The 22,258-nt window shown below is 38.7% G+C and overlaps 1 protein-coding gene across 2 annotated transcripts in view; it reads left to right on the top strand.

The window, feature by feature from the left end:
* The window catches only part of WDR19 (WD repeat domain 19), a 91,331-nt gene that overhangs the window by 55,304 nt on the left and 13,769 nt on the right, over positions 1 to 22,258 (top strand). For both annotated transcript variants that reach the window (XM_025997729.2, XM_025997736.2), the window contains exons 22-32: positions 547 to 687; positions 768 to 850; positions 1,300 to 1,383; positions 2,584 to 2,730; positions 3,535 to 3,659; positions 5,721 to 5,833; positions 7,420 to 7,488; positions 15,434 to 15,511; positions 16,949 to 17,045; positions 18,582 to 18,706; positions 21,285 to 21,366. In XM_025997729.2, coding sequence (XP_025853514.1) covers positions 547 to 687; positions 768 to 850; positions 1,300 to 1,383; positions 2,584 to 2,730; positions 3,535 to 3,659; positions 5,721 to 5,833; positions 7,420 to 7,488; positions 15,434 to 15,511; positions 16,949 to 17,045; positions 18,582 to 18,706; positions 21,285 to 21,366 — 1,144 coding nt within the window. The remainder of the gene's footprint in view (positions 1 to 546; positions 688 to 767; positions 851 to 1,299; positions 1,384 to 2,583; positions 2,731 to 3,534; positions 3,660 to 5,720; positions 5,834 to 7,419; positions 7,489 to 15,433; positions 15,512 to 16,948; positions 17,046 to 18,581; positions 18,707 to 21,284; positions 21,367 to 22,258) is intronic.

Here is a 22,258-nt window from a genome sequence, read left to right as displayed (position 1 = left end):
TCCCCTTTGCCTCCAGTGACCCTCAGTTGTTTTTTTTATTTTATATAAATTCATGTTAGTTAATATATAGTGTATTATTAGTTTCAGAGGAAGAATTTAGTGAATCCAGTTCTATATAACACCAAGTGTTCATTATATCAAGTGTCCTCCTTAATGCCTGTCATCAGTTACCTCATCCACCTCCCCTCCTGAACCATCAGTTTGTCCTAGAGTTGAGTCTTTATGGTTTACCTCCCCCTCTGCTTTTATCTTATTTTTCCTTCCCTTCCCCTATGTTCATCAGTTTTGTTTCTTAAATTCTACATATGAGTGAAATTATATGGTATTAGAAAAGATGTAGACTTCTAAATATATATATATAACTTTGTAACAGGTGATTTAGAAAAAAAAAAAAAGGATTCAGTGTTATTTCATAATCTTGAGAGATTTGCCTGAAAGGATTAATGGAAGTAACATTTGGGCTCATTTGAGAAAGTAATTGTTTGGCTGAAATACATTAGTATAACTCAGGGTCTGATTTGTTAGTTATTTGCCTGATAATTCCAGGAACATGATGAACTCTGTCTGGCTGGAGTGGCCCAGATGTCCATACGAATGGGAGACATACGCCGAGGAGTTAACCAGGCCCTGAAGCATCCCAGCAGGGTCCTGAAAAGAGACTGTGGAGCCATCTTGGAGAATATGAAGGTATACTTTTCTCTGAATAAATATTCCTGCAATCTTATATGTAACAAATTCAGTGTTTTAATAATCTCATATTACTTTAGCAATTTTCAGAAGCAGCCCAACTGTATGAAAAAGGCCTGTATTTTGACAAAGCAGCCTCTGTTTACATCCGCTGTAAGAATTGGTAAGAATTTGCTACAGTTTGTTCTGAGCAGGTGTGGAAATGAATGGGTCCTGGTGGTCTGCCCTCCTGCCTGTACATCCTGTTCCCTCTTCTCTTTTTCTCCTTCTTCTTAGAGGAGTTCATAGTTTGCTTTCCAAAAAAAAAAAACAGTACATCCTGTCAGTTTGGTGTGGGGACATCCCTGATCAGACACATTACTAGGGAAAATAGCCCTATTGTCCTCGAAGAGCTAATGAACTAACCTTCATTTTCTCACAGAGAAGGAGGACAGGGGTGGGGTGTCATAAGGAAAAGCAGTTATGTCTGCTTTTATCCGTAGGAAGCAAGATTTTTTTTTTTAAAGATCATGAGAACTGTGTTTTGAATCCTAAAAACTAACATCTGATTGTAAGGAGCTACTTTGGGAGTGAATATAGTGCTGACATTATTGTCCTAAACCTACATTTTAGGGCAAAAGTTGGTGAGCTTCTGCCTCGTGTTGCTTCCCCAAAGATTCACCTGCAGTATGCCAAAGCAAAAGAAGCAGATGGAAGGTTTGTACGTTGTCTCAAATTCATACAAATTGAAAGTTTGATAAATTAACCATCCACCTTTGTACCTCTACGAAAGACAGAGTGGAGGAAGAAAACATCTTTACCCTTTGCCAGGCCTGAAGTGCCAGACTGTTCAGTTTCTCCCATATCTTATATCCCTCAATTGATCCTTTGTGTGTTCAGATATATAGGCTACTGTCTCTTTTGAGAATTAAATACTAAAAGTTGATATTTTGATATAATATGGCATTAAAACAAAGTGATCCTCATTTTATTAAGAAGGATAACTTACAGATGCAGAAGACAAGAGCAGTGAAGAAATATGAACTCCACACCTATGACTGCACAGTATGAGCTGCAAAACAGTGTCAAGATATTGCATTGGAGAGTTAATATCCTAAATATACAAAGATTCCCTGCAACTTGATATAAGAAATTCAAAGTCAAGGAATCCCAGAGTAGAAAACACAATTATGAAATTGCTTTTCATACAAACATACAAAAGTTCTACCTCACTAATAATAGCTAAAGTGACAGTATGTTATTTTTTAACCTATCATATCATGGAAGATTTTAAACTAATCACCAAATCATCAAAACGTACTCTGTATGCATGATTGATGGGAGTATAATTTCTATAGCCTTTGGAAAATTATTTGGCAATAGTCATTAAAAGACATAAAATCTTTTTAAAGATTTTTAAAGGTCAGTACCATCTACTTTTAGAAAAGCAACCTTAGGAAACAGATATAACACTAAGTATCTTCTTAAAAGGGAAAGAGCTGGAGAGCTCGTCTGGAAGAGAAGTCTTGAGCTCCATCTAGAGGTCAACGTGCAAAGATTTTCTCTATCACCCTCAGCTGTATCCATAAATGTGAAATAGTCTGTATTTTCTTTAAAATAAGTTTCCATTCCCACTCAAAAAACAACAGCACAGTGAGGAAAAAAAGCAAAGTGTAAAAAATGATACGGTTTAGACAAGAAAAAGCAATTTGATATTAACACTTTACTGTTAGTTTATCAGACCTCTAAAAAGAACACATTTTAGTGAGATGATTCCTTATATTCTCTCCTATGAAGAACACAGTTCAAGAAAAATAAGCAACCACCATCAGTAAAAAAACTGTCCAATTTATTGACACTTTCCCCCCAAATGTGGCGGTGTTAAGAAAGCTTTTCTGAAGCAAATATTTCTTATAGATACAAAGAAGCTGTTGTGGCTTATGAGAATGCAAAACAATGGAACAGCGTAATCCGCATCTATCTGGATCACCTCAACAATCCCGAAAAGGCTGTCAGTATTGTCAGAGAGACCCAGTCTTTGGATGGCGCCAAAATGGTAGCCAGGTAACAGAATGCATTATTTTTGGACTTCCAAAAACTAGCCTTAAAAGAAAGTGCCCCTTCCCTTCATCAAATAAATACATTCAAAGGGAATATTTATTCCTTTTCATTTTTTTGGTAGGTCTAAGTGTTTAAATTCAAAGTCTGTTTCTGGTAGAGTGTAAGAGTTCATTTTTCAAATATAAGCATATGTAGCGTGTAGAACTGCAGTTTGACTAATTTTTATTTTTTTATTTTTTATTTTTTTAATTTATTTTTTTAAAGATTTTATTTATTTATTCATGATAGTCACACAGAGACAGAGAGAGAGAGGCAGAGACACAGGCAGAGGGAGAAGCAGGCTCCATGCAGGGACCCCAACGTGGGACTGGATCCCGGGTCTCCAGGATCGCGCCCTGGGCCAAAGGCAGGCGCCAAACCACTGCGCCACCCAGGGATCCCTAATTTTTATTTTATTTTATTTTATTTTATTTTATTTTATTTTATTTTATTTTATTTTATTTTTTTAATTTTTTTTTAAATTTTTTTTTATTTATGATAGTCACATACAGAGAGAGAGAGAGAGAGAGGCAGAGACATAGGCAGAGGGAGAAGCAGGTTCCATGCACCGGGAGCCCGATGTAGGATTCAATCCTGGGTCTCCAGGATCGCGCCCTGGGCTAAAGGCAGGCGCCAAACTGCTGCGCCACCCAGGGATCCCCCTAATTTTTATTTTTAAGTGGTTTCTCATAGTTGCAAAAAGATTTGATTTTGTAAATGACAAACTTATTTTAAATGAATCAAGGTGATTAAAGTACTTTGTTTTAGGTTTTTCCTACAGTTGGGTGACTACGGGTCTGCCATCCAGTTTCTCGTTATGTCCAAATGTAATAATGAAGCTTTCACGCTGGCTCAGCAGCACAACAAAATGGAAATCTATGCAGACATTATTGGTAAATACCATTGTTTACCCAAATTTCTCCTAAAGATATGTGACATAGAAATACTTGACCCTTAGGATCTAATTATCAGATTGGCATGCCCATAAGCACACTCACACACACTATTTATACGTAGATACATGCATATCTATATGTTACTTGTTAGATTTCAAGATTCCTACCATCTTAAAGGTGAAATGGAATTATAAGACCGTTTTCAAAAATTAAGCTTTTTGGGTAACCTCTAAAAGAGGCCAGATTTCCCAAATTCTGTTTGTCAACCAGTAGTAAAACAAAGTTCCAAAATGAAGGTGATAGAAAACACAAAAGAATTTTCTAAGAAATATTTTCATGAATTTTTAAAAGTGACTTACAAATTAAGATTATATGGTTATTCTTTGATGAAGAGTGATATACACAAGATGTGGTTTTCCAAAAGAAAGTCCAAAAGAGAATTTTATAGTCTGAGAACACCTGCTTATAGGTTTTCTTCCCTTGCTTGCAATTATTCTTAGAAACTACTGAAATAATTTTCAGATTCTCATTTTATGGGCCATACATAATGTTATTTGTGGTAGTGTTTTGTTTTGTTTTTATTGTAGAAAAAGTATATAACATAAATGTGCCATTTTAACCATTTTTACATGTACAGCTCAGTCATATTAAGTACATTCACATTATTGTACAACCATCACCATCACTCATCTCCAGAGCTTTTTCATCATCCTGAACTAAAACCCTGTATTCATTAAACAGCACCTCCCCACTTCCCTGTCCACCAACCCTTGGTAGCCACTACTCTACTTTGTCTCTATAAATTTGACTATTCATGGTACATCATATATGTGGAGTCACAAAATATTTGTCCCTTTGTGTTATTTTGGGTTTTTTAAAATTTATTTTTGTTTATTATTTATTTACTTATTTTTTAAGTGGGCTCCAAGCTCAGTGTGGAGTCCAGTGTGAGGCTTGAACTCATGATCCTGAGATCAAGACCTGAGCTCTAATCAAGAGCTGGCACTCAATGGACTGAATCCCCCCAGACACCCTTGTGTTATTTGGTTTTAAAAATTCACAAGATGACCATAAGAAATAATGATAGAATTTATTAGAAAATTTTTATTTCAGTCTTTCAAACAGGTGAAAGCATCTTCTAATATCTTAGGAAGCCATTCATATAATTGGAGAAAATAAAAAGCTAAAGAAAAAAAGGAAATAGAGATAAAAGCAACATTAGAATTATTAATGTTTAACTTGACAGATGACATTTCTGTCTTAACACTACAAATCACCATAGCACTACACATTTAGGTTTTTTCCATTTCTGAAGGATGTGGTTTATCCTGCATCATACACATAGTTACTTTTTCTCCACCTTTCTTTACCCTCTTCTCTCATAAACTCCCTGTGTGCCTTGGGGCTGGAAGTCCAGGGCTGTCATTATACCTTGGCATCATAATGGGCCTCCAACTCCCCTGGGTAAGTGTAAACAATGAGTCGGAACTCCTGCAGATTTGAGATTCTTCTTCTTCTGTGCTTAACATATTTAAGCTTCAAACCAAAAGAAAAAGTTATTATCTGTAAATGGCATCTATGGGCTCCTTGAATATTATCTCCTTACTTGTGTGATAAATACAGACAGTTGTCTAAACCAGGCATTGCTGAGACAGGGAGATGGATTACACTTGTATGTATTATGTTTGACTTCTGACTGTTCTGAAGCTCTAGGCACATCATGATTGTGATTATGGTCCTGGTTGTTCCTGTTGTTTCAGGAAATGAGATTGAGACTCTTTAAGATGGATAACAGTCACAAAGGGTAATGTCAAACCACAGCCTAGATTCTCATAAGGCCTCATCATTTCCTGTCCTGATTCCTGTGTTGAGTAAAAAGAAGGTGGAACAGAGTTGATATTTGGTATAATGAGGGTGAATGTTTTTTTGTGATGAAAACAACACTGATATTCAGTTAAATTTTTTTCAATCACCTGTTTTTAGATCTTACTTTTAAGTTAGCAATAAAAGGTCAGCAAGTTTTACTCAGATATTTTACTCAGTGAATTTCTGTTGTAGGTTCTGAAGATACTACTAATGAAGACTATCAAAGTATTGCCTTATATTTTGAAGGAGAAAAAAGACATTTTCAGGCTGGAAAATTCTTCTTGCTGTGTGGCCAATATTCACGAGTTCGTATTTCCCAAGAAAATATGCATTGAATTCCACAACAATTCTTATAGGAAATATTCTATCTATCTATCTATCATCTCTATGCCCAACATGGAGCCTGAACTCATGAGCCTGAGATAAACACTCACATGCTCCACTAACTGGGTCAGCCAGGTGCCCCAGAAATATATTATGCTCCCAGACACCCAGATCTGGAATCTGAGTTAACTTTAAATCATCTTCTCTCTCCCACAGCTGGTCACATTCTTTCCTTGTAGTATCTCTGACATCTGTCCCGTTTCATTATAACGATCATCAACTTAATTCAAACCTGGGTCACTCACCTCACTTATTATTAGATTAATACAATATTATTTCTACTTTCCCTGTTTTTAGTTTCTGTCCCTGTAACTCCTCCTGCATTTTGTTCCCCAGACAGTACATACTTTCTTTGCTACAGAGCCCCTACAGCAGGGGTTACGGTGTTCCAGCAAGGGATGTAACTAATTGAAGCTGTGCCTTCATTGTATGTCAGGTCAGGGGCCAATGGGTGGCACTTGTTTGGTCTGAAGGAAATAGCTTCTGCTTCCAGAAAATTCTTGCCTTTCAGGAGTTGGTCCTACTAGTGCCTAATCATAGGATTTTTCATGAGAAATAGGAGTCTCAGTCTCCCAATTTTAAAATATGGGCCCAGATATTCATAGAATACCTCAGCCACTGAAGAAACATGTCTGTGTGTGAACTCAGCCTTCTGGCCACCAATTTACTGTTTCTGGGAACTTAAAGTCCAGACTCCTTAGCTGGCACACAAGAGAATTCCCACAAATTGATCAAGAAGCCTGAACTTCCCAACAAGCTGTTGGCATCCAGCTGTTTCCACTGCAGAAACCTGTATTCCCGCTGGCCATTCCCCATCCCTGTTCTCACCTGGATTCCTCTCCGTCCTCTTCCCCATCTACCACAGACTTGTTCATCTCAAGTCCTTTTTCCTTGGTGGCACCTTTAGGGTCATCCCTATGTTTAATCAACTTTTCTTCCTCAGAGCACCTATGAAAACTAGGCCATACTGCCCATTTGTCTTTTAAACTTTTATAACCTTAAATTTCTTCATAGGTGTGGTGGTGTAGTGTTCAGGAATCAGACAGTTATGACTTAAAATAATTGGTTCCTTATAGTATCATTTTACATAGATCTCCCCAATTAGATTGTGCATAATACAAGAGGGGCCATATCATATCCTTCCTGGGATTCTCTGCAGCATCCAGCACAATCTCATATGCATAGTAGCAGGTGGGCAGCAAATATTTGTTGAATGAAGAAATGAATGAAAATAATTATATCTTCACAATGAAAGAGGGATGATTTTTTATTCTCCTCTCACCAGAAGTCAGAACTAAATTCTTCAGAGGATTTGCTGGATCCTTCCATTGTTTAAACTGCACTCAGCCTGTTAAGTGTCTGTTTTAAGACCCAGACTATGCAAGCCCCTGGCTGAGAGGAAGATACTTTCACAAACTATAATTACTTTAAGTATGTGAAAGCTTTGTTTTTCCCCAGTGTGAAAGCAGCCTGAAAATTTTTAATTGCTATGCGATTCTCATTTCAGGCGCTTAAACATTTCCTGAAATGTCCAAGCTCAGAAGATAATGCGGCAATAGAAATGGCAATTGAAACTGTAAGTAAACTCTGTAATGCAGACTTTTGTGACTGCCAATATTTTTAAAACTTTTTGAAGAAATTTCCAAACATACAAAAGTAGACCAAATAGTGTAACAAGTTCCCATGTACCCATCATCTGACTTCAACAGCCATCAACATAGAACCAATCTTATGTCATTCATACCCCCACCTCTTTCCCAGTATTATTTTAAAACAAATCACAGACACCGTGTCATTTATTTATGGGTACAAAATCTGTCTATAAAAGATAAGAACCTTTGGATTTTCTTTAAGGTGTAACTTGCATGCAATAAAGTGCACAAATCCTAAGTATATAACTAATTTTTTCAGATATGTACACTGGTTAAACCCCTACTGAGATCAAGATATAGAACATTTCCAGCTCCCCAGAAGGCTCTCTTATGTTGCCTCCCAGTCAGTGCCCCCAGCCAAGGGTAACCACAATTCTGACTTCTGTCCTTAATAGATTGGTTTTATCTGTCTATGTATTTCAGATAAATGGAGTCATACATACTTTGTACTATTTTATGTCCAGTTTTCTTCCAATCAACAGTCTGTTAATACATGTGTGTTACTACATGCAGCAAGAGTTCATTCTTATTCGTGGCTGTGTAGTATTCCACTATGTGACGATACCACAATTCACTTAACCATTATTCTGTTAACAGGCATTTGGGTTGTCTCCAATTTGGGCGTGTTATAAATAAGGTTGCCATAAATTTGTTCATGTCTTTTGATGGACGTAGCACTTTGCCTTATTGGGTATATTTCCAGGAGTAGAATTATTAGGTCATAAGATACACATATTTTAGCATAGCAGGCATTGCCAAACATTTTTTTCAAAATAGTTCTACCAATTTACACTCTACCAGCAGTGTGAAAGAATTTAGTTGCTCTCTTTACTAACACTTACCAGTCTATTTCATTGTAACTATTCTGATAGATGTATAGTGTATCTCATTATGGTTTTAATTCATTTTTCTAAAGACTGATTACTGAGCACCTTTTCATATGTATATTGGTCATTTGGATAGCCTCTTTTCTGAAGTGCATTTTAAATCTTTTTTTCTAATTTTTAATTGTATCATCTCACCTTATTCTTACTGATTTGTAGGACTTTTTTTTTAATAATTTCTAGATACAAGTCTTTTCATCAAAATGTGTATTGTGAAAATTTCTCAAGCTGTGGCTTGCCTTTTTATTCTTCAGTGGTGTCTTGATAGAAATTCCTAAGTTTTAATAAAGTCCAACCTATGAATCTTTTCTTTAATGGTTAGTGTTTTTTTAGTCTTATTTGATAAATCATTGCCTATCCCATGGTCATTAAGGTATTTCTCTTTTGTTTTTTTCTAGAGATTTGATTGCTTTAGCTTTCTTACTTATGCCTATCCCCATCCTGGATTAACTTTTGTGTATGGTGCGAGGTAGGAGTCAGGAATCTTTCTTTCCCATATTAGTATCTGGTTGATCCAGCACCATTTATCAAAAGACCATTTTTCCCCCCACTGAATTACCATGGAGCATTTGTTATAGATGAAATGACCATTTTTGTGTGAGTCTGGTTTTGGATTCTGTATTCTCTTCCATTGATTTGTCTCCCCTGTGCCACTATGACACTGTCTTAATTGCTGTGTTATATGTATTCTTTATTATAATCTGTGGATTTGCATATTCTAGACAGTTTATATAACTGGAACCATACAATATGTGACCTTTGTGTCTGGCATCTTTCATGTAGAATGTTTTCAAAGTTCAACTGTGTTGTAGCATGTACTAATACTTCATTCCTTTTTTGGCTGAATAACACTGTATTGTAGGACTCTACCACATTGTGTTTATCCATTCATCAGTTGGTAGACACTTGGGTTACTTCTAACTTTCGAGCTTTTATGAATAATGCTGCTGTTAACCTTTGTGTACAAGTTTTTGTGTGGACATGTGTTTTCATTTCTCTTGGGTATATACCTAGGAATTGGTAGGACATGAGTTAGCTCTATGTTTAACATTTTGAGGAACTGCCCAACTGTTTCCCCAAAGAAGCTAAACCATTTTACATTTCCAGCATTGCCTTGCAATTTCTCCAACAGTCATTTCTTGATATTATTGAGCATCTAGTTAGGATGCCAGTTTCTCCATCTCCTGTATTTCCCACCAACTGGTAATTAAATCTAGATACTTGATCAGACACAGATTTGATCTTTTTAGATAAATGACTTCATAGATGGTACTGTGTACTTCATATTTCATCATATCAGTAGGCTCATATCTTTTTGTTGTTAGGATTTCACTTGGGTTTACTTTGGATAGTTTTTTTAAATTTTTGTTTAAATTCCATTAACATGTAGTGTATTATCAATTTCAAAGGTAGAGGTCAGTGATTCATCAGTCTTATATAATACTCAGTGCTCATGACATCATGTGCCCTCCTGAACGTCCATCACCCAGTTACCCCATCCCGCCCCCCCGCTCCCCTCCAGTAACCCTCAGTTTGTTTCCTATGATTAAGAGTCTCTTATGGTTTGTCTCCCTTTCTGATTTCATCTTGTTTTATTTTCCCCTCCCTTCCTCTAAGATCTTCTATTTTGTTTGTTAAATTCCCCATGAGTGAGATCATATGATAATTGTCTTTCTTGATTTATGTATTTCACTTAAGTAGGTTTCTAATATCTTAATTTGCTCAGGCTGACCTAACAAAATACCACAGAGTTTAGGTGGCTTAAAAAACAGAAATTTATTTCTCACAGTTCTGGAGGCTGAGAAGGCTAAGGTCAAGGGGCCAGCCAGTTTGGTTGAGAGCTCTCTTCCAGACATGTAGATGGCCACCTTCTTGCTATGTCCTCACATGACCTTTCCAGGAAATTTCTCTCCCTTCCCCTTTTTATAACACCACTAATCCCATCATAAGATCCCCACCCTCATGACCTCATCTAACTGTAATTACTCCCAAAGGCCCTATCTTCAAACATAATCACATTGTGGGGTAGGGCTTCCACATATGAACTGGGTAGGGGGTACATAAACATTCAGCCTATAATAGCCCATAATTTGTCATCTTTGTTTTTATGGTGTTAAAATGGATTTTTGGATGTTGGAGCAGTCAGCCCGATCCCTCCATTATAAGGTTTCCCATCAACTTTTCGCCTAATGGCTTTAGCAGCCATTAATATTTATTACCTAGATCCGTTATTTCATTAGGGGTTGTAAATGACCTCTGTAGGTGACCTCCAGAGGTACTTTTGTTTTTAATATCATTGTGAAATCATAGGTTTTTAACGTATTTGATTTCAGTCCATTGCAGTTGATATTTTTTATGCTCAAATGTCTCTTTGCATTAATGATTATTGCATTTTGACACAATCCTAATTAATCTCTAATAGCTTCCTTGCCCTCAGGTACAATAAGATATCAGATATTACATTTCTTAATTTCGTTTTTAATTATATAAGGTTCAGTTGTATAGCTTTATAATTCGATATCTGTATGCACTACAAAGGATCACCATCATAGGTCTAGTTACCATCCATCATCATATAGTTGACCCATTTCACCCATCCCCCAACCTCCTTCCTTTCTGCACCACTGGTCTATTCTCTGTATCTATGAATTTGTTTGGTTTTATTTTGTTTTAGATTCCACATATGAGTGAAATTTTATAGTATCTGTCTTTGTCTTATTTCACTTAGCATAATTCCCTCAAAGACCATCCATGTTGTCACATTTGGCAAGATTTCATTCTTTTATATGGCTGAGTAGTATTCCATTGTGTGTGTATGTGTGTATATATATATATATATATATATATATATATATATATATATATGACATATTTATTCATCCTATGAATCGATGTAAATTTTCATATCTTGGCTATTGTAAATGTTGCAACAAACATAAGTGCACATATTTTTTAAATTAGTGTTTTTATATTATTTCAATAAATACTGAGCAATGGAATGGCTGGGGCATGTGGTAGTTCTAAATTTTTTGAGGAATCTCCATACTGTTTTCCAACATTTGTTATTTCTTGTCTTTTTGTTAATAGCCACTCTAATAGGTGTTAGGTGATATCTCATTGTGGTTTTGATTTGCATTTTCCTAATAATTAGTAATGTGCAGCAGTTTTTCATGTGCCTGTTGGCCATTTGTATGTCTTCCTCAGAGAAATATCTATTCAGATCCTCTGCCCATTTTTTGATCAGGTTGGTTTTGTTGTTGAGTTGCATGAGTTTTTTATATATATTTTTTGAGTTTTTATACATATATTTTGGATGAGTTGAGTTGCATGAGGCTTTTATATATATATTTTGAGTTTTTATATATATATTTTGGATATTAACCCCTTATTGGATATATAGATTGCAAATACCTTCTCCTATTTGGTAGGTTGCCTTTTCGTTTTTGATGATGGTTTCCTTTGCTGTGCAACTTTTTAGTTTGATGTGATCCCATTTGTTCACTTTTGCTTTTGTTTGCCTTGCCTTTGGAGTCAGATCCATAAAGACATCACTAAGAGTGATGTCAAGGAATTTACCCCCCTATGTTTTCTTTTAGGAATTTCATGGTTTCAGGTCTCACATTTAAGCCTAATACATTTTGAGTTAATGTTTGTGTATGGTGTAAGAAAGTGGTCTAGTTTCATTCTTTTCAATGTGGCTTTCCACTTTTCCCAAGTTTGTGGGAGTGGGGGTAGGGGCTGCACTTATCTTGTTCACTTTTATTTTATTTGTATTTATTCTTAATTTTTTTAGAGAGAGCATGAGCGGGCAGGTGGCAGAGGGAAAGGGAGTGACAATCCCAAGCAGGCTCCACTCTCAGCATGGAACCAATGCAGCGCTCAGTTTCCCAACCCTAAGATCATGACCTGAGCCAAAATCAAAAGCCAGAAACTTAGCCAGCTGAGCCAATTTTTATTAAAATGATTGTCTTGGGGCGCCTGGCTGTCTCAGTGGTTGAGCGTCTGCCTTTGGCTCAGGGTGTGATCCTGGGGTCGTAGGATCGAGTCTCATGTTGGGCTCCCCAGAGGGAGCCTGCTTCTCCCTCTGCCTATGTCTCTGCCTCTCTCTGTGTGTCTCTCATGAATAAATAAATAAAATCTTAAAAAAAAATAAGACTGTCCTTTCTTCATTGTATGGTTTTGGCTCCTTTATCATAGATTAACTGTTCCTATATGTGTGGGTTTTATTCTGGGCTCTCTCCATTGACCTGTCTGTTTTTGTACTAATACCATACTGTTTTGATTATAGTAGCTTTGTAGTATAATTTGAAATCAGGGAGCGAAGATTCCTGCGTGCAATTTTGTTCTTCTTTCTCAACATTGCTTTGGCTATTTGGGATCTTCTGTGGTTCCATACAAATTTTAGAATTATTTGTTCTAGTTCTGTGAAGCATGCCATTAGAATTTTGATAGGCATCACACTGAATCTGTAATTGCTTTAGGTAATAGGGACATTTTTTTTTAATTTTTTAATTTTTATTTTTTTTTAAATACACCCTTGTCTTCATGCTCCTACACAACACAGAAGACCCACTCCACACATAAGCCTTTCCTGAAATTTCACCCTCCTTAGAATCTTCTCTAAGTACTTTTGAACATCACTTACCATTACAATTATCGCCCCTTCAGAGTAATACCTCCTCAAGGTCAAGGACTCATTTTTTCATAGAGGGTTTAGCACATTGTGGGCACTCAGTAAATATTTGCTGAATTGAACACATGTTGGTTCCCAGCTCAGTAGAAGCACTGTATAGATGATACAAATTTTTTTCCAATCTTCCATTCTTTTCTTTCCTTTCTACCTTGAGACACCCTCCCCCTAATTGAACTTTCTTATAGTCTGTCCACTCTTACTTGCTGACCCCATAATGGAGAATATCTTTAAAATATTCATACTTCATCCACCTCAACCCCACCCCCATCCTCTACCCCTCAAGTTGCTGAAATACATTCTTGGCATGTGTGTGTGTGTGTTGATGTGTGTGTAGTAGAGGCCTAGTGGGGAATCATTATCTGAGTGAACCCAGGAGATGGTTGAGTAAGATGGGTCTTCACAGTATCCGGTAGCCATGTTGCAGGCCTTCTTGCCTCTTTGCAGTCAGCTTCTGCCTTCACCTTTCTATAAACCTTCTCTAAAAGGTCCCCAACGATCTCCTACATGCTAAATGCATGAGTCTCTTCTCAGTCTTTACTCCATGTTATGGCAGCATTTTATGCTATTATACTACACCTTTCTTGAAATTATTACTCCCTTAGAACACTGTTTCTCTAGTTCTCAGATGGTCCTTTCTCAGCCTCCTTCACTGACTTTTCTGCTCCTTAAATGTTAGTGTTCCTCAGCCTTCTGTCTCCATCGTCCTTTTATTTTTTTTATTTTTTTTTTTAATTTTTTATTTATTTATGATAGTCACAGAGAGAGAGAGAGAGGCAGAGACACAGGCAGAGGGAGAAGCAGGCTCCATGCACCGGGAGCCTGATGTGGGATTCGATCCCGGGTCTCCAGGATCGCGCCCTGGGCCAAAGGCAGGCGCCAAACCACTTCCATCGTCCTTTTAATTTTAATTCTTAGTGGCCACACCTGTTCCTTACCAGCTACCTTTTCCATCTATCCTAACATTTTGGGTGTGCTCAAGCCTCTGAAATTCAAATTTAACCAGATGTCCTGTATTTTTATTTGCTATATCTGGCAACACGATTTACTTAGCACCAGTCCAGGCACTTTAAGGGTATTAACTTATTTAATCCTTAACACTGTGAGTTAGGTATTATCTTTATCCTCATTGAGGTCCCAAGAGTAACCTGAAGATCACCCAGGTGATCTTTTGAGTTCAAGCAGGCTGATTCCAGGGCCTTTCTTTGCTTTAACCATGTCTCTATACTGGCTTATTCACCCAAAACCGTACACATGAGGAACTATAAAGGATTTCTCTTCCATACAGCAAGCGTCCTTTCCTTATAGCAATGGTAAAAGTAAAGGCAATAGATTTATAAAAGCTTAGCTTTCTTGCACTGATGACACACAAGTGTGTAGAAATCCACAAGAGCCCCTCTACTCCACAGATTCACAACAATTCCTTCTGCACAAGGAACTTTCAAACTTCTTTTTATTCTTTCCCCTGTAGCAAGCTAGGCCATGTGTTGCTTTGTCCTAATGACCATTACCTTCATTTTCCAGTGGCTTTTCTTACTGTATCACTAATACAGTGAAGGCAGTGCTATACTCTTCAGTATTCCTCCCCTCTAGTGTACCTCCAGTTGTATTCTTGGCTCACCCCTTTTTTATAGACACAAGAGTCTTAAGCCTCCTACTCATGTCAGTAGTTACTCCAACTAACACATTCCCATCCTCCAATATTGTACATAAGTTTTCTTCTACACTATGCAACAATAGTGATTTAATGCTGACCTTCATGGAAGTGACTCTCAGATCTAGATCTCCAGGCCAGCATCCTCTCCAAAACTCCACCCACACTTCCAGTTGCCTGCCCTCTTCTGGGTCCCTACAGCCATACTTTTTCTGCTTTGGATGGCATGTGGCCATGGACAAGTTCATTTCCTTTGAAAATGCTGAAGATGCAGCACTTGGTGCTATGTTGTCACAGACGGCCCAGTTCCTGCACTCAGGACCCTATTGTCTAGATGTCACTTACCTTAAAGTTTTTACTGAAACATTCAAGAAGTGTATTCTGTGTGTGAAAAAAAAATGCAGCCTTTTGATACAGCAACTTAGAGAAGCTATAGCTTCTAAGGAGAGACTTTTATTAATGGAGACTTTATAAATGAATGAAGGACTCTGAATTTGTATCATGTCAGGTTCTTAACTATAGGTATTTTTACAATTTTTTTATTCTATTTCCTTAGCACAAGATTATTTATTTCCTCCACTCCTCTTCCTTCCTAGTTTTTTAAGGTGCTGAATTTATGGTTTCTTTCTCTTCCTAACTAGGTTGGTCAAGCCAAAGATGAACTCCTGACCAATCAGCTGATAGACCACCTTATGGGAGAGAGTGATGGCATGCCTAAGGTACCAGGAATATTGTTGTCACTTGGATTTTTAAAGTATTTTAGTTATGATTTGACTTTATTCTGCCCTGTTTTTACCTATTATGGCTCCTGCATCATAGACTTAAACAGTTTTAGCCTGAAGTCTTCTAAACCGACCCTGCATTTTAGAGGATATTAGGTATATTCACTCTGACATTGGCATTGCCACCTGTGCAATAGGCACAACCATCATCAAGATAACAATTCTCACCACCCACAATTTTCCTCAAAGGTTAAAGAGTTTTATTTATTCTGGGAACTATAAGAAATATTATTAGAATTATGAGTTAGCATTAATCCCTAAAAATCAGTATACTTTGTTCATATTTCAAATATTGGGGAACTAATAACAATCATATTTAGCAGTATCCCCAGGTGGCTCAGCGGTTTGGAGCCTGCCTTTGGCCTAGGGTGTGATCCTAGAGTCCCGGGATCAAATCCTACATCAGGCTCCCTGCATGGAGCCTGCTTCTCCCTCTGCCTGTGTCTCTGCCTCTCTCTCTGTGTCTCTCATGAATAAATAAATAAATAAAATATTTTTTAAAAAAAAAATCCTATTTAGAGTAAAAGTAACTCACTGTAAATATAAAGTAGAAATAAATCATTAAGAACATATTTTCAAAGTATGTGACTCTTGGGAGTTTATACAGACAACGATCCTCTTTCATTCCCTATGAGAATACCTGGGAGCTTTTTCTTGCCTTTTACTGTGATGTTTGAGGTGATTTTCTTGTGAAGGGAGTCAGCTTACTGATTTGGAGCGAAGGTGCAAGAATGTCATAGCTGGAGAGGATTATAGGGAACTTGATCCCCGAGTCCATTTCCAGTATTTCACAGATAGAGATGTGGAGCCCCAGGCCCTTAGACTGTTCCAAACCAGCTCACCTTATGTCCTCTTATTTTAACAAAATCAGAAACCAGCATCAAGTATATGAAATTGTCTAGAGGTGAAGAGAATGGGAATAGAAAATAGTCAAAGGCCAAATTTATATAGGTGTAACAGTTTTTGAAATTTTGCAAAGTTAGTACATTGTACCAACTTGATTTCAAGTACACAGGAGGTTACTCTATGGAGTAGGGTTAGGAACAGATTCTGAGGCCCAATCACCATGGGTCAAATCCAGACTCTGAAGAGGCCCTGTTGTGTTTGTTTCTCATCAGTGCAATTGGCATATAATTGTGCCTTCCTCCCAGGGAAGGTATGAAGATTTAAACACATTAATACTTCTCAAGTACTTAGAATATGACCTGGCACATACTGAACTATAAATAAATACTTGATAAAGCAAATTCTTTGTTGAATGGATTTTTTTAAAAACAGTATCAAAAGTGGATTTCAACTGAAATGCAAAATTGTAGGCGTTTCTCCCCTTAGCTAATGAGGACAGTGATGTTTCTCTAATGGTTTGTATGTCAGGATGCCAAGTACCTGTTCCGCTTGTACATGGCCCTGAAACAATCCCGAGAAGCTGCCCGGACTGCCATCATCATTGCCAGAGAAGAGCAGTCTGCAGGTAGGTCCTGGAAATTCATCTGTTTCTCATATTCAAGTAGTAGAATCAAACCCCATCCTCTTTTCTGATCTGGGTTTGCTCCGAACCCAGAAGATTAAGGAAATAACCATTTCTGGGTTCGAGAGAAGTAAAATAATTCCCCATCACAGAATAATCCCATTAATGTGTCCTTGCTTGTGCTGTTTCATCCTCCCTTAATGGCCTCAAGGCTCTCATCTCCAAGAAGGCAGCCTCTCTACCCTCAACCAGCACATAGCCTCTCTCCTACACCATGCAGCACTTCCTTCCCATCCAATGTATAGGGCTTTAACAACATAAAAGATGTTAGAAGATGGGAGATGATGTGGTATGATTATTGACCTAGCTCTTAAGAGTATACAGGGACTATCTATAGAACCTCCAGAATGGTTCTACTCACTTATTCACATGCTCTCTGAATATTTATTGACTAATTTTTGCAAGCTGATTCTTTTAGATGTTCATAAATATGGAACACAGCTTTGGCAAATATTGAATTTAAAAAATCACTACTTTATTCATTTTACATTGATCCAACACTTACTGTAGGGATACATGATGCGGGCTCAGGATTCAGAGGACTGAGCCCCAGTTCTGCCCTTAGGATGTCCTGGTTAAGTGGGACACATAGAAAGTAGATTCAGAGTTGTTATACAGGCTGAGAAGTGCCAGAGTGGAAAGGAAACCCATTAGAAGGGCACCATGAGGGAGACCCACCTCATCCTGAGGTGTGGATGTACAGGGAGTTGGAGGATGGAGAGGAGAGAAGGCAACAGAAGTTCCCCCCGAGTTTTGAAAGGCCGAGGTTCAGGCAGGAGCTGAGGGAGAAGGGGGTGTCCAAGGAGAACAGCGGCAGGGGGTGCAGGGGCACCTACCAGGGCTCAGAGGCAGGTCCATCAGGCAGGCAGAGGCAGATCCTGAAGGGCTCGGGCCCTCTGCTCAGGAACTTGTACTCCATCCCCAAGGCCCTTGGAGGGTTTTCTGTTGGAGTGTGAATTTGACATTTTTCCAGAACACTCTGACCTGAGAATGGCGGCAGAACAAGCCCAGGGGAGTGCCAATTAGTATGCTGCTGCAGAATGGTGCTGGCGAGAAGCATGAAAGCTACCCGCGGGGCTGGACTTTGGAGGCTTAGAAGGTAGACTCAGAACTGGGCTGACCCCCTGGCTTTGGGAGCAGGTAGTGCCCTGAGGAAGGAGATGCCTCAGATGACACCATTCTCTCCCTGAGGGACTGGCTGGACACTATCATCAGTTAGCACAGAAAAAACTATTAAGTTATTTTAGATGAGAAATTTTAAAGATAATGCTGGTAACAAAGTCTGCCTGTACAGTGAGGGTCCACATGGTGATGAGCCCCTGGTGATGCATAGAAATCTTGAGCCACTATATTGTACACCTGAAACTAATATTACACCGTATGTTGGAATTTCAATAAAAACTTCAAAAAAATAAGGACCACAGGAAGTCCTCAGATTTCATCCTCTGCAATAATATCATTCTGCCACCTTTTTTCAAGGAAACTATCGGAATGCCCACGATGTTCTCTTTAGTATGTACGCAGAACTTAAATCCCAGAAGATCAAGATTCCCTCGGAGATGGCTACCAACCTCATGATTCTGCACAGCTATATACTAGTGAAGGTGAGGCCCTTCGAGTGACTCGGGACGTAATCTGCCAAGTGAGTTTATCACCTGAAGGGATTTCTCATGGGCACCTCTCCATCGGATTAGAGCCATTTTCTAGATCTCCATACTGTTAAGTGAAAAAAACAATAATTACACTGTATGCTATCTTTTGTGTACAAAAGGGCAAAACATAAGAATGAATATATATTCACTGCAAATAAAATTAGAAATATACTTAAAAGTCTAGCTAGCAAAAATAGTTTCCTAAAGGGAATGAGACATGGGGCAGAGGAGGCATGGGGACCAATCCCCAGGAAGGGGATAAGAGGGGATAAGGGGATAAGAAACCAGGGAAAGCAGGTTTCTCTGTGTACATATTAGGGAATCACCTGGTAAAAAAAAAAAAAAAAAAAAAAGATTTACCTAAGACATTTAACCAGAGCTTACTAGTTTATGAATTCTAAGATAGATTTTATACAATCCCACAATTTTTGATACCATTTAGTTTTCATCTCAATATAAAAACACATATTCACTGAAAAGATTTAGAGAATGTAGAAATGTATAATGGAAAAGTACCTTCTAAGTCCATTGCCCTACGTAACAGCTGCTATCACTGCGCTGTAAATATCCTTTATGCTTCTTTTTTTTTTTTAAGATTTATTTTTATTTATTTATGAGAGAGAGAGAGAGAGGCAGAGACACAGGCAGAGGGAGAAGAAGGCTCCATGCTGGGAGCCCAATGCGGGACTCGATCCCGGGACTCCAGGATCGCGCCCTGGGCCAAAGGCAGGCGCGAAACCGCTGAGCCACCCAGGGATCCCCATCCTTTATGCTTCTATACATACATGGGTGCACTCTTACTTTTTAATCACATTAGGATTATATTTATGTCCAGTTGTATTTTGTTTTTTTAATTAGTAAGTTTTAATAAAAAAATATAGCATGCAGACCTCAAATGCTCATATGTACCATTTACTTAAATGTTTTATGTGTATAAATACATTTACACACACAGCATCTCTGTAAAGATATAGGTAGAATTCAACTTAGGTATTTTTCTATATTTTCATTATATCAAAGCACATCTTCCCATGTTAACGCTGATTTAGTTTTCAGGCCAGTCTACAAGAGCTTATTTAATTTTGATGGTACCTAGGATAGAGGACTCCTCTTACAAATTATTTAGATCCTGATATGATCTCTAACAGCACCATCCCCCAGAACTTTCTACAGCCTTGTAAGTGTACTGCGTCTGTGCTGCCCCCTACAGCAGCCATTGGCCTGGCTGTGGATCACCTGAAGCACAGTTAGTGCAACTGATAAGCCAAATTTGTTTTATATAATTTTAATTTTAAAATTTAAATAGCTGTATCTGGCTAGTGACTACCATATTAGGCCACACAGTTCTGTAAGAAAAAACCCTAGAATTCCAACTTGCAACCCCCAAGAATACATTTGCTTCCAGAGCAGCAGGAGCATCCCTTCTCACATGGAAAGAAGTAGAAAGGGAGAAGGGAGACTTCTCTCAACTGCAGGCATGAGTGGTGATGCCAATGTGCTAGGAGCACAGAATCCAGCAAAATGGAGTTTTGTGGGGTAGAAGACGGGAAGCAAGGGTTAGGGAATCCTAAGAAGCCCTCCAGAACCAGGGCTTTCTACCACCATTCGTTACAGGGATGGCTCTCAAGTCTTTTCCTCTGGCCCCAAAAGCTGGCCTGTCACTTACATAGGACCAACCAGACACCCTGCTCCCCTCCCACTGAGGGGCACCCCTGTGACTCTTCCCTATTGCCACAGTTCTCAACTCTTAATGCAAACACCAAACATTCTGAGGCCCAGAGAGTCAGTGGAGGACAAGCAGCAAGGGATTCCCTACCCCTTCTTGAGATTCAGTTAATATTTATTATGTTGCATAGCTCAGTAAATTATACTATCTTCCTTTTGCTTAGACCTGATGCCTGGGAGTTACTCTAAACTCGCCCTGCACATTCTCACCAAATACCACCAGTTCTGCCTCCTACTGGGTCTACTTCTCTCCACCCCCACCCCTATATCCTGCCTCACCTCTGTGGGCTACCCCATCTTGCTGGATGATACTGTGACATCATGGCCTGGCCATAATCACAGACCACACACTCCGTACTCACCCAGTCTCGGGCTTTCCAGCCACCACTGCCCCTTGGCCTTACCACAGCAGTGCCCTCTTCCCTTAACACCTCATCCTTTCTGCCTGAGAGACTCCACTTTCAGGTCTCACAATAACTTGGCAAAGTTGGTATTATTAACCCTCCAACGATGGCCAGTAAAAGATAGATCAGGGATTTGAACTCATGTCATGTGGTCTAGGGTAAAGTAAAAAGCAGAGCACAGAGAAGGGGTAAGGCCAGTGAGGCCATGGTGCCAGGCAGCAGCTGCTGGAAGGAGAAATAAAGGAGAAATCCCAAGTCCAGTAAGCCAAGAAAGGCTGTGAGGATCATGGGACGACCCTGTTCAGGGTGATAATGAAGGAGTTGATTATCTAAGGGAATAAAGCATGAATTAGGGTTAATCAAAATATCTTACAATTAGTAAAATACGTCATTTATTTCAGATTCACGTTAAAAATGGAGATCATATGAAAGGGGCACGTATGCTTATTCGGGTGGCCAACAACATCAGCAAGTTTCCGTCACGTAAGTACTGTTGAGAAGAGCCTGTCATCCATATTTCTGCATTAATAGCAGTCACTAACTCAGCCAGCCACTGTTCTCTACATAAATTAACCTATTTAATCCTCACAGTCACCCCCCAGGAAGCAGTATAATGGGATCCCAAGACACCCCCAGGTTTGACAGTTCACTAGGACTCACACAACTCAACATAGTAGTAGTGCTGAAGGCTAAGACTGACTTCAGCAAAAGAATACAAAAACCAAATTGGCAAAGGGAAAAAGCACTCGGGGCGGAGTCCGGAGGAAAATAGGCAAGTTTCCAGGAGTCCCCTCCAAGTGGAGTCACCTAGGACACTCTTGACTCCTCCGGCAGTGAGTTGTGTGATAGCACATATAAAATGGTATCTACCAGAGGTGCTCATGAGAGACTCGATGCCCAGGGGTTGTACTGCGGGCTGGGTATGTAGGCCTCCCCTGCTTGGCATGCACTAAATTTCCAAACTCCCAGAAAGCAGGTGTTTGGCATAAACCACATTGTTTGTACAAAGAGTTTAGGCACTGTGAGTCACTCTTACCTGGAAATGGCAGAAACTTCCCCAAAATCCAAGTTCCAAGATGCCAGCCAAGATCAAGCAGATCTTTCTAAGGATAACAGCTTCAAAAGTACACCCATGGGTACTATTATTATTTTCCCTGTTTCACAGAGAAGCAAACTGAGGCAAAAGAAGTGAAGTACCACTTGCCCAAGATCACAGTGTTAGCTAATAAGTCTGACTCTGTCCTCAACCATGAAAGGCCACTGCTGCTATAAATATGGTCCCATTATTTTAAAAGACACGTCATTATAACATTCAATTAATAGACTTTCTCACATTCTACAACAGGAGTCAACAAAATCTTTCTATAAAGGTACA

The sequence above is a fragment of the Vulpes vulpes genome, chromosome 14 (genome assembly GCF_048418805.1).
Source record: "Vulpes vulpes isolate BD-2025 chromosome 14, VulVul3, whole genome shotgun sequence".
Classification (NCBI taxonomy): Eukaryota; Metazoa; Chordata; class Mammalia; order Carnivora; family Canidae; genus Vulpes; species Vulpes vulpes.
Note: the sequence above shows the minus strand (reverse complement) of the source record. Positions and strands in the feature narration are given on the sequence as shown.